The 12,873-nt window shown below is 36.7% G+C and overlaps 1 protein-coding gene across 2 annotated transcripts in view; it reads right to left on the minus strand.

The window, feature by feature from the left end:
* Positions 1 to 430: 430 nt before the first annotated feature.
* PTAR1 (protein prenyltransferase alpha subunit repeat containing 1) overlaps positions 431 to 12,873 on the minus strand; it is a 28,740-nt gene continuing 16,297 nt past the window's right edge. The window contains exons 4-7 of one of the 2 annotated variants that reach the window (XM_053932773.1): positions 12,757 to 12,861; positions 8,707 to 8,920; positions 2,272 to 2,576; positions 431 to 1,724 (exon numbers count right to left, since the gene is read on the minus strand). In XM_053932773.1, the coding sequence (XP_053788748.1) occupies positions 1,379 to 1,724; positions 2,272 to 2,576; positions 8,707 to 8,920; positions 12,757 to 12,861 (970 nt within the window). In that variant the 3' untranslated portion in view covers positions 431 to 1,378. Of the gene's footprint in view, positions 1,725 to 2,271; positions 2,577 to 4,165; positions 4,290 to 8,706; positions 8,921 to 12,756; positions 12,862 to 12,873 lie in introns of those variants that run through there. The other variant, XR_008428772.1, reaches the window with a different exon arrangement.

Consider the following 12,873-nt stretch of genomic DNA (forward strand, 5'->3'; position numbering starts at 1 on the left):
CAACAGAAACAGTATCTTGAAACTTATGGTCAAGAGGCATTTGGGACAGAAGATAAATAAAGCAATTATGGCAAGGACAGTAACTTGAAAATCTAATTCCCCCCCAGAAAACAGTCTACTTTTAAAACAGGCAATGTTGCCATTGTATAGACTTCTACAGTTGTAGAATGTTTTCCCTGGGTCTCTGTACCAGCACAATTCTACTAGTGTAAAAAATCCCTTTTACAGACAAATTCTAAGGAAATTACAAAATACACCATTCATAATTGATTTCAAATTCCCTTAAAATTTACAGTTATGCAAACAGAGATGTATGGTTGGAGTAGAGCTCTTCTTTAAGAGTAAAAATGGAAAAAAAAACCCAAAACAACAAAGACTGAAACTCTTCAAAAAAACAGAAGGGAAGGGTTAGCTCCCTCCTTGCTGTCACTGTTTTTTTTAACTGTATGGTCTCAATCATCAGTTGGAAGAGCTATCCAATATTGGACTTGATTAAGTACAAGTTACCAATGTGTGATTTGGGAGGGTGAGAATCTGTAGTGTAAAAAAAGACATTCAGAAATGTGTATCAAGTGTGATTAAATCTGGATTGTTGAGATAAATAAATAAACACCAAGTAAGAAATGAAGGTAGTCTGTTTTAAGAAAACGATTCACAAACACAGCCAAATACAGCTCTGATTGTGGATGAACATGTGTTTGAACTATTTTCTGCCACATCTTCCTGTATCTGCTTATCAAGATTTCAACCTTATAGACCTTCCTATCAAGCTAACATGACAATTAATAAGCAAACAAAAACCAAGTTAAAACAGTAAAAGGCATCACAGCTCCAAAACTGTTACTGAAGCCTTCAGAAAGAAACTCTGTATTCTGGTGTTCTACCAAAGACTGCTATACAAAAATTAATATCACTCACCAAATACAGTCTGGATCCAATAAGGTACTAGCAGGATGCCATACAGGAACAAACTGGGAACAAGTTTAGCTGATACTGATAGATTCTCCCATTTTTTCAGACACTCTGTTTCACAAGCATTTCAAACTTTTTTTCTTTTACCTCTTTTTTTTTTTAAGTCAAATGATTCAGAGTCCACCTTAATGCAGAAGTTAAAAAAAAGGAGAAAATGTCATGGTAGGAAGCCGGTAAGAGTGATTTCTTTGAGAGATTAAGTAACAAAATGCATTTGCTTAATAAAAATGTATGCCAGTTCTTTAATAAAGTGACAGATGTTTACTCTGAAATTTAGCTTTATGACTGACCATCAAAACAGAGAGAAACATAAAGCTAGCTAACACTTTCAACCAAGACATGCATTTGTGTCTGAAAAGAGAATATTGCACTAAGAGAAGAACCCTGAAAGCTTTCAACGTTTCCTTCACTGACCTAAAAAAGTAACTAACCATTTCCTATAAGCAGTAGCAAACCTGGCTTGGTCCACATCCCTACAGGTTGATAAAACTTTATCAACAAACCGGTATTCCATTTCTGGATCAAGAGAGTCCTGCACAGGAGCACGCTTCAGGCGTTTTGTTTCTTGGGTATAACCTTGTTTGCTGCTGGATTCATTCAAACCATCAACATCCATAGCTTGTGCCATGTGACTTGTTGCAGGACTGTGGTGGAAATTATTCAGACTTTCATCACTGCTGTCCACAGATACCGCTGTACTCATGAGAGGAAGTTTGTTGCTTAAGTGCTGCTGAAGGTAGAATACACACCTTCTTCAAAGGAAAAGAAAAGAAGAAAAAAAAAAAGTCATGCACTGAAAATAACCTGCTGTTGCTGCTGAAGTGTTTCAATTCATTTGCCATCTCACCAGATTTCCCTCACAGACACAAAATCTGCTGTCTGCACACTGTACTAGAAAGGGCTCCATGTCACCTTGGCAAATCTCCTGTTACCTCGTCAGGAACCTGCACACAGCTAGTAAAGCAAACATTTTCGGCACCCAGTCTTCTGTCGGCATTTTGTTCATTTTTTGTTGTTTAAACATTTAAAATATGAGGAGGCTCATTACCAGCATCTTGTGTCTCTTGCACAAATTATAGAGACAACCGGAGCTTACACTGCAAGATATTTAAGCCAAATCAAATTTCCCACACAATAGCTCTGATTATGCTCTTGAATATTTTCAAAAGGCTTAATATATAGTAGCTTAAAAATCTTTTATTGAGTGGTACTTCCTAAAACCAGAACAATTTGTTTGGAAATACCATGTGAAGACTCATCCACAAATCAGAAGGAACTCTTTTGACCAAGTCCTCTTACCTATGACACCACAAGGTTTCATGCCCTGGGTAATTGTCGATCAGTTCACTGCAGAGTTCCATCTCTTCATCTAAATGGTGGGGAAGATCCACGTTTTGCTCCTCTGCACAGGCAGCTTCCGTCCCTGCACTCTCTTCCTCCTTCTTCTGTTCATTTACCACTTGATTTTGTACCAGTATGTTTTTGTCAGTCATCGTTCGGTGTATCAAGGAATTGAGTAAGAACTGGCGGTAATGAAATCCACTATGGTCTGAGACATGCATGGATACCCAATATTTAGTGGATGAAAGTTCATCGAGGAGAACCTGAAACAAAATGCAGAGACAGTTATCAACCAGTATAAAGGAGGAACTTACCACTACTGCTTTTGTATTAAGGTAACCTCTTCTTTGGGAATTTCAGCCACTGTAGTAATGGTTTAAGAATACACAGAAAAAAGAACTATTACTGAGCCTTTTCTACTATGTGCTGAAAAGCATCTTGGCATCCCTGCAGAAAACAAATAAATACTTCTTCCAAACTGTGAAAAGGAAAGTTTTTCAGAAACCAACCCACAACCTGAGTGGGGGAAAAAAACCCAAACCTCTTCTGATATGAAAAAAGCAGTGGTTTAAGAACCTCAAAATGGCTAGCAATAAATACTATTTAGAGGAGGCACAAACTGCTATTAGCTTTAAGAATTTTACTTTCTACCCAGTGGATTGTGGGTGTCAGAAGGTAGGTGAGTTGCTTAAAAGGAAAAAAAACCAAACTTAATTTGCGCCTTGATTTTCCGTGAGAGAATGTCAACCATAACATTATGTTTAAAGTCCTAGAGCCAGTGAAATATGAAAGTACTTGTCCATAATCAGGTTGCTTGATTTTACTACTGAAGAACCCCTAGAAAGGCTTTCACACCAACTCTGGTAAATACTTGAATTGCCAACTGTAGCTCTATTTTTAACACTTCTGGCTCCTGTGTATTGTCTCTTAATTCTGAGTGCTTTTAAACTTTCAAAATTAATTTCTGGAGAGAAATGCAAGTTTGGCTCCCAGACAAAGCTTTTACTATGCTTTGTTTTCTCTGTTAGAGCCACTGGTTTCATTTTTTTCATAGGCCTTAACCTCTTTCCTCACACTGCTTCTCCTCCGGAGCTTAAACTATCCAAAGGGATCAAAACTACCCTTTTCATTTACTTCTAAAGACTTTTGGAAGTAATCTTAATAATCTTACGGTATACTCTTGCTTTTAACCTCTTCTCCTAAGCTACCTACATCACTTAACAGGACCAGCTGATGCAAAACAACTTTCATAAGTAGAAGTCTTTCTTTCAGATACTGCAGCACAAAAGCCACAGCCTCCCACAAAGAAAACCATGGAAACACACAAGGCTAGCTATACAGCTTTTTTGAGGCCGTCTGTTCTAAAAGAAATTGGAGCAAATACAATGAAAACAGTGCCTTCTATCCTAGATAGTCATCATGTTTTTCTAAATCTTGCCAAAAGATACCAGCATCACCTTCCTTTCAGAGATCAGCAAACAAAAGTGCAGTATTAAATAACAGTCCACACACAGGGTTCTTAAAGGGGGTAAAAATCCATGTTCACATCTGCACTTTAAACAATAAGATCAGCTTTTCCTTTCTTCATAGAATTGAGCTTAGTATTTTAAGCTTTTGAACTTCAAAATGTGTAAGTCTGTTAAGAACAACATAAGGCTCAGAAAAAATCAGATCAGCCTTTATTCAGCTGTGATTGATACTACACACATTTATGCTCAACTGAGACCTCAGAAGAATCTAATTAATTTATCTGAAATATTTATAAGCTACATATTTACAGAGGAACATCTTAATTACACATTTTAACTCCCTGTACAAAGGGAACAAAATTATTCCCAGCATCACACCTTACCTGAACCAGAACACCTCTTTTAAAAAAGCAACACTGAAGACTGCCATGAAAACTTCTTCAGATCTACAAAAAACAGCCTCGTACCTAGGAACCTCAGAGTACCAGTGGAAGATGCTTCTTACAACTGGAAGTAAAAGAAAAAGCCAGCTAATATCTGAATTCCAAGAGGTTCCTTCTTACAAAGCCAGCTTCCTCCATTTCCATCTCTATCAGTACAAGGCCTTTGCCACTGTTCTGTGAAGAAAGAGGAAACTATATGAAAATACCTCCTACTCCACTCTTGACAACCTCTTTTCTACCTCTGGTGGTGAGCTGACTACCATGGAACTGGCAGCCTCCCCCAGAACATGATGTGTGTGCTCAGTGACCTTTGTCTCAATCTCTGGGTCTGCATTCCCTCTTACACCCTCCCTGACCATGTGTTTGCTTGTTTTAGTGCATTTTTCCAACCATAAACTAGAGACCTGAAATTTCCTCCCTAGTCTGGGACACCAAGGAAATGAAAAGGAACTGGGGAAACAAACTTTTAAGGACAACCAAATAAATAGCACTCACAGAAACTAGCACTTTTAAAGACCCTGTCATCTAAGAAGAAGCTAAGGCATTGCTGGGGATGGCTACAAGAAAAACTACTTTGTATCTCATGAACATGTTGTCTTCTGGGCATCACACAAGAGAAGTGTTGCCTCATGACAATTACCCCACTACTTGTTTGCTTGCTTGTTTTACTGTAGGGTCTGATCAGTCAATCTCCACCCTTTAATTATGAAATTGAATATTCCAATCTAAAGAAAACAAAAAAGTTTGTCAATCCTTGCTGAACTACACACTATTTTTCTATCTGCATGACTTCACTGAAGCAACACGGTGTGTATGAATTTTAAGACTATACCCCTACTACTCTCCTACCCCAGTTCTCTAACTAATTATGCACCCACCTTTTAGTAGGTATCTGAAACTCATGATCGAACCCCACTAACTAACTGCACAGTCATGTGAGAAATCTGAAATCGGGCTTTCCATGGTAAGAACTCCAATACCAAAATTATTAGATTAGTTTCAAATAATCTATTCTTGACAAATCCTTGATTTATGTTAATGAACACTTATAAACACTACATAAACTTGCTAATGCCATCTAAATTCTGCAGCTAGAACAAACTGAAATGTCTATATTGAAAGAAGATAATGTTTTTGACTGTCCAGTGTAAGAAAGAAGAAACATCTATATCCTTTGAGTATATTTTCCTACTGGGCCAAAACTTTCTTCTCTAGCATTTTAAATCTTTTTCCCAGAGCTTGAGCTGAGATTCAGTCTGCATTAGCATTAGGATTATCAAACCAAAGGGAAAAGAATAACCAAAATCCTATTACACAGCCTACCTCTTGAAATCCTTCAAAGCAGGCTGACAGCTTTGTTAATGATAAACTCATTTTGACAAGTCATATTTAAATGATAATACAACATACAATTTATGTTTCTGGGCCTCTGCTTCCTTGTACACTTCAAACTACAGGCAAAGTTTGTATTACAGCAGAAATACAGCCCTAATTAATACAAGTACTCAATTTCAGGCAACCTTGCAAGAACTAAATGGCCATAGAATCAGCGACTGTTTTATCTGTCAATTTTTCAGCATGGTTCCAGTCTTGCATCTTGTTGATATTTATCATACTTTTCAGATATTCAAACACAGAAATTGCTGAAGGTGTTACATGAGACATCAAGCAAGTAAAAAACCTCTAAAGAATGGAAAAGCCAAGGCAAAGCTGGACAGGACTTGGCAAGAAGGGACTGTGTAAATACACAGGTCACAAAAAAAAGACCAAGGAGCATGTATGCTCGCTAATAAACAAGAATTGATGGCAACTCACATGGAAAATGATGAAGTACTGAGTTTGTTGTCTCAGTCTTCACTGGCAGTCAGGCCTCCCTCCCACTTCTCTCTAGTCCCTGATCCTCTAGACTCTTGTGCGGGAAGCTAACTCCCTCCCACTATAAGCAAAGAGCAGGTTCAGAACCACTTGAGGAAGCTGAACAGCCACAAATCGATGGCATCTGAAGATCCACGTTACAGAGCTCTAAGACAACTGGCTCATGTTGCCAAACCACTGTCCACCCTATCTGAAGTCATGGCGGTTAGGGGAAGTCCCCAGTGACTGGAAAAAGGGAAACACTGTTCTCATTTTTAAAATGGGAGAAAGAGGAAAAAGGAAGACCCGGGGAACTGTAGACAGTAAGCACCCCCTCTGTGGTTGGCAAGGTCATAGTGCAGATCCTTCCAGAAGACATGTTAAGGCACCTACGAGACAAGGAGGTGACACAAGACAGCCAGCAATCATGCCTGACCTATCTGGTGGCGTTCTATGACAGAGTGACTACAGTGGTCAACAAGAGAAGACTAACAGGTGCCATCAATCTAGATGTGGAAGGCATTCAATATGGGTTCCACACGACATCCTTATCTCCAAATTTGAGACAGATGGAAGGTCCATACAGTGGGTAAGGAACTGACTGGATGGATGCAGCCAGAGAGGAGTGGTCAACAGCTCTATGTCCAAGTGGAGACTGGTGATGAGCCCCTTAGGGCTCTGTCTTGGGACTGCTCCACTGTCCCCTCCATTGAAGTATTCAAGACTGCGCTGGATGGGGTCCTGAGCAACCTGATCTAATGAGTGACATCCTTGCACATTGCAGGGTGGTTGGAATGAGATGGAGATCCCTCCCAAGCCAAACCATTCTGTGATTTTATGAACCTGAATATTTTTGTGAAAATGCCTGCTTTTTCCTTGTTCTCCTTCTTATTTGCTTTTTCCTTGCATCATATCTTGCAAATAATCACTCTATAATTCTGCCTCTTAAAGTTACCTAGACAAATTTAATCAGAAGTTTCTCACAGTCTTCAATGTTCCACACTTTTTCCTAATTTTCCTGTATCCCAAACATCTTCTACTAGGCCTTCTGATGAGGTGCATTGGTGGTGTCCTGAAAAAAACCTAGAGCCAACACAGACACTTTCCAACGAGTTTAAAACATTGGTGGAGGAACAACAGCACCAGTGAAATTTTGCCAGAGGTAACAGAAACCAGAAAGACAACTCTAGACAAAAGTATCACTTCCATAGTCTTCATTCCAAAAAAAGTAGATCAGTAGGGGAAGTGAGATGGCAGGCAAACTAAATAGACTTTAGAATGGTCAAACAAATTTAAATACTACCTTCACAGGCATGTTTGTGATTTACCACAAAAAAGCACTCACAACTGATAGTGAATGAACTCACCAGGATAATTCCAGTTCTGCAAAAAGTTATTTCTATTGCAATGTAATTATTTTTCTTTAATTAAATCAGTACCGAATAGTGAGTACAAAAAGCACTCAAGGTGTAATCCTGGTCCTCAGACTACTGTTAGCAGTATAATGGACACAGAGCTGTTTAGAACTTGTTTTAAGGCAAAAAATGACTTGAATTTTCTTTAATAGTGCTAACTCCCTTCACCTTTTAATAAGCTCTTGAAGGCACCAAAGTTCCTGTTTTCTGTTAATATAGACTTCTAACCCTAACTTCTAATCTCCAATCTATCTGAATCCTACAATTCTTCTGAGTTTTCTAAAAACTACCTTTTCATATAAACTTGTTAAGCAGACGAGTCCAAATTCTGCCCTGTCTCTGCAATGGACATAAAAATAATGGCTATATTGATTCAACAATATCCAGTAAAATCCTCCCTTACAACCCTATGTGGCAAAATGCAGAAACTGCTGTTAAAAGTGAGTGATATGTCACTCCTAATACTCACAAAGAATTCACGTAACCACTCAGAAAACATGGTATTACAAAACTGCCTATGTAATTTTAGACCACATCACATTAACTAATTTAATTTGCTGCAGGTCTTGATGTTATAGATGCACAACATTCAACACTGCATAAAATGTCCCTGCTGTCCCTGAAATAGTTTAATCAGCTCCCAGTGTAAATGCTGCCAAAAAATACTGCTGGAACTGAAGAAATTAGTTACAAGCACTACTATGCTTTCTCCAAAATTCCTGCTGTCTTTACTTGGTCCTTTAAAATTCTGAAACCACAGGTAAGCTGAGTAAGGGCATCGAAACATTGATATTACATTATCAAAATAATATCTGTTATGTATTACCTTTTTCCTCTATGAATTTCCTCTATGAATTTCAAGACTAGTGCTGGAAGAAATACTTAGAGTTGCCCATTCCTTACTTTGGCTCACATAGTCCCATCTATACTCTTCCCACACATATATTAGCACCAAGTACTAAGAGAGAAACAGAATTTTGTATACAGGCAAGAAAAATGTATTATTTCTGCTGAGCAGAACCTGCTTACACTGGCAAGAAAAATGCAAAACATACTCACTACAAGATTTTGCCCCCTTTCTTAAAACATTCTTAGCTCCCTGTGATAACTTCACTTGATACTCTTCATTCATGTTATACAATCTGCTTTGCAAACCAGTATTTGGGTTTTTTGAGAAGAAAATTTAAGAATTTATTCACTATTGTATTATACCTTGACAGTGAGTTTTGCCAAATGCTGTAAAACCCAGATGCGATGGGACCAGGCATTGTAGTTGCTTGGATATCTCCCAGCAGCTTCAGAGCAGACATTCATTTCCTCCTGCACTAGTCGGTGAATCCTCTCCACAGGTGCTGCTCCCAAGTTTCCTTTAGTTGCAAGACTGGGCAAGGAGTTTTCCTGAATTAGCTGTTGCAGCACCCATCGTCTGGTTAAACGATGTAAAGCGTTAATGGTGAGAGAGCAGTTTTAAGAGAAAAAGATGGTTTTTCATGTGCATAAATCAAACCTTTCCAATCTTTCCATCTCTGAACTACTCTGTAGCTAGGTAATGAGTGAGTAGTAAACAACCATCTGAACACTTGCCATGCTATAAACTACAACATGATGATTGCACTCCCAACACACCTGCATCAGTTAGCTCAGTCTAAGTGATCATGGCTACTTACAGCATTATAAAATAAAACAGAGGGAAACAGCAAATTTATGAAAGAGTGCAAGCAGCATGGGCATAAAATTTCTAATGTGCTCCTCTTTCAATGTCTTGCATAGCACTAAAAATGAAGTAGCCAAAGCGAGACAGAAAGAAGTGATTTAATAAAAAATTAATTCTGCTCAGTATCTTTTACATCTGACCGTACCACACACCACAATTCAAACTGGTTTCTGTACACCACCAGCAGTAGCAAAGTCCAAAAGGTTTGTGGTTTCAACGGCTATAGGTATAAACAAAACAGATGTTTCTACTGATGAATTACACATATTTGATTTCACGTGTCTGAGATAAGCACAGATTCCTAGATGTTCTGTTTTTTTTATTTTACTTTGGACAAAATTTTAGTAGCATTTTTAGAGGCAATCTCAATGCTGCATCTGCAGCCCCAACACAAAAGGGTTCTACAAAAACAGATTACAGATGTGTAAATTTCCACAGAGCAGCCCATGTCAATGGAATTGCTACAGTCCAGTGTGGAATGCTCTGGAGACACTGACATCCTCTTGTGTGCAACACGGAGGTTATCCTATTTTGTACTGGCTCACATTGGTTCCAAAACCAATGAATTGCTACTTTCAAAGATGTCAAAATTTCTTTTAACTCCAAGTTAAAATAAATCAATAAAATAAAATAAAAGTAATAAATTACCTTTTTTGAAAGAGAGAACTCTATTTTGCAGGCCATATGTAAAATTATGTATCTACATATATATACACACATATATAAAAAATAGATAAGTTAACCACATATTAAAAAAATTGCTAACTCATCTGCTTTTTCTCTCATTTGAAGACATCCATAATATGCTTGTTCACTCGTGGGTTTTATCTATATTGTATATATATTCACTCAGTTATCAAAAAAGGACAAAGTATTGGAAGACAATATTGAAGATAATTTAGAAGAATGCAATTTTAAACTGACTGTGGTTCTCAGCAGAAAGTTACAAGCAGTGTATGAACACTTTCTTCCTATACACCATTTGTTCTAAATAAAGATGTACAGCTAAGCAAACCATGCTCTGACTGTTGTGTAACAGTATTTCATGAAACATAGTAATTTTGAAGACTTAACTTTGAATTTTTAAAAATGTTTTTGAACCAAACATCACCTTTTGTATTTTTTACTTCAGTCCACAGATATGCAAGAAATGGAAAATTAAAAAATTCTAGGCAAAAAAACTCAATGAGCATAGTCACTCTTTTAACAAGAGATATGTATTATTTCATTAACATCATTATCTGAGTGAAACCATGAAGACAAAATATTTCAACTCTCTAAATTATTTCAGTTTCTTAAAATGAGCATGCTTTATAAACCAAGGAAATCTGATAAATTACATATGCAGGGGAGAGTGAAAAAATACAGACTTTATGATCTCTGTGACTACAGCATCAAAAAACCCATAAAATTAAACTAGAGCTACTTTCTAGACAGTTCAATCACAACCTCAGAAGATTTAAAATCTATTTCTGGAACTCGTTGAATATCACAGTATTATTTGGTTTTTATGCAAAATTTCTTGCATTAATTTTACTCCAATTTGGAGTCATTTTCATTTTTGCATGTTACTACTGCTCTTACAACTCCTGGAATCCAACAAACAAAGGATTGTTAAGTGACAACTGCACAATCAATATATATACTGACTGTATAGGCACAAATTATATCTGAACTTCCAAAATATACAGCAGGAGGTCATCTGACAAAATGAATGACAGGTATTTGGCATCCTCAGTGAGTGTATCTCCCATGCATAAGAAAAAACAATTTGGTTATGTTTTACTGAATTTTATTCATAGCCCCATTTTTTGCATCTTCTGTCTGAGATTTAATACCATGGGGGAATAGGTAACCCAAAATCAAACATTATGCTGATGCAGAGAAATATTTTTGCAAATCTTATTTTCTAACATGTATGAATCATGGTCAGCATATCTAAATCCAAGCCAAACATTTGTGCAATCACCCTCAAATATAGTTTTCTCATGTAGGCAAGTAAGAGAAAGAAAAAAAATTATGACACTATCAAAATACTCCTAATTTAAGTTTGCATTTAAATTATTGACAATTTAATATTATTTCTAAAATGTATAAAGAACCTAACATTCTGACTTATTTGATAAAAATATAGTGATCATCATAATTATATGGATGGCACCAGGTTCAGAAGTATTAACATGCAAAAAAATCTTATTTTTCTGGTGTTAGCTACCATGTAGAAAAGGTAAACTATGACAAACTGCAAGATTTTTTCCCCAATATAACTATATACTTCTGCTTCAAAGTTATCAAGTAGCACAAATCATTAGCATGAGGATGATGAAAAGAAGTGGAACATCAAAATTAAAAGTCAATGCTGCAGAAATTCATTGTTGTTGCTGTATCAATGAAATACCTTGGAAGACTCCAGGCATTGCTTACTAGGTTTACCTTGAGACTTTTAAGCTCGTGCATACACTGACAAACAAGAGTTTACCAACAACTTTCATTTCCAAAAATTCTCATGTAGTCAGTAAGTTTTGTTGTGTTCCTTATAGACTATGAAGTCCCTAATGCAGTATCAACTTTAACACGTCCAGCATTAGGGCAGCTGTAAACACAAACATTGCAAACTGCTTCCTAATATGTTACATTTAAATCTCTTTAGGGCTGTCTATAAAAGGTTGACCTAGCTTTTTATTTCTATCATGAAAAAAGATAACACGCGTACAAAGTTTTTTGGGTTTTTTTGTTTTAAAGCTGAGCAATGGATCTATGCTTCACTTGGCTCCGCTACAGGCTTTTTATGGACAGTCATTAATTGAGATGGTTAGCCTTGTGCATTTGAGTAACACTGGAATTAAATTTTCCAAACATGTGATCCATTATTTTAATATCCAGTAGTGGTGACTGAATGATTTAGTTTAAGTTAGAAATAATAAAAATAAATTCACCAAACCAAAAAGACCAGTATTGAAATGGAAAAGAACCCAGCTTTATTTAACAAAGGTTGGCTTTAATAGAATCTTCATTTTCTGAAATGCAGACAAACAATACAGTAGTAAATTTGAGGGAAAGGAGAAATCTACAGTGCTGAAATACTTACAATTGATGAAATCAGAATTTTCAGGTTGAGGATTTTAGGTGTTGCAAGACATGATAAACCTCTAAGGGAATTTATCCCCCCTCCGAAGTTTATTTAAAAAGTATGCAGCAGAAAAGGTACATATGATTTCAGTTCTAAGTGTAGAATATAGACAGGTAGCTTCAAAAGCCAAAGCACAGTATTCTGCAATGACTGGTTCAAAGAATCTGATATATTTCTAGATGTCCTCCTGCATCTACATCTCTCCTTAACCCAAGAACAAGAAAGAAAAAAAACCCAAAAAAAAAACCAAAAAAACCCCCCAAAAAACCCCACCAAACCAAACCAAAAAACAAAACAAAACAAAAAAACAAAAACAAAGAACAAAAAACAACAACAACAACAAAAACAAAACCAAAACAAAACAAAAAAAACCTAGGAAAAATACTTCAGGAGTCAATAGAAGGCAAAGGAAACCAACCTATGAATCCATGTTTCTGGACTTTTTGGAAACTTGGTTAACGCCAGTTTTCCAAGATGCAAATCTTTAAGTGGATTTAAAGTGCCAGACAGTATTAATTCTTTCCTACAAAAGATA

This window comes from Vidua chalybeata, chromosome Z (genome assembly GCF_026979565.1).
Source record: "Vidua chalybeata isolate OUT-0048 chromosome Z, bVidCha1 merged haplotype, whole genome shotgun sequence".
Classification (NCBI taxonomy): Eukaryota; Metazoa; Chordata; class Aves; order Passeriformes; family Viduidae; genus Vidua; species Vidua chalybeata.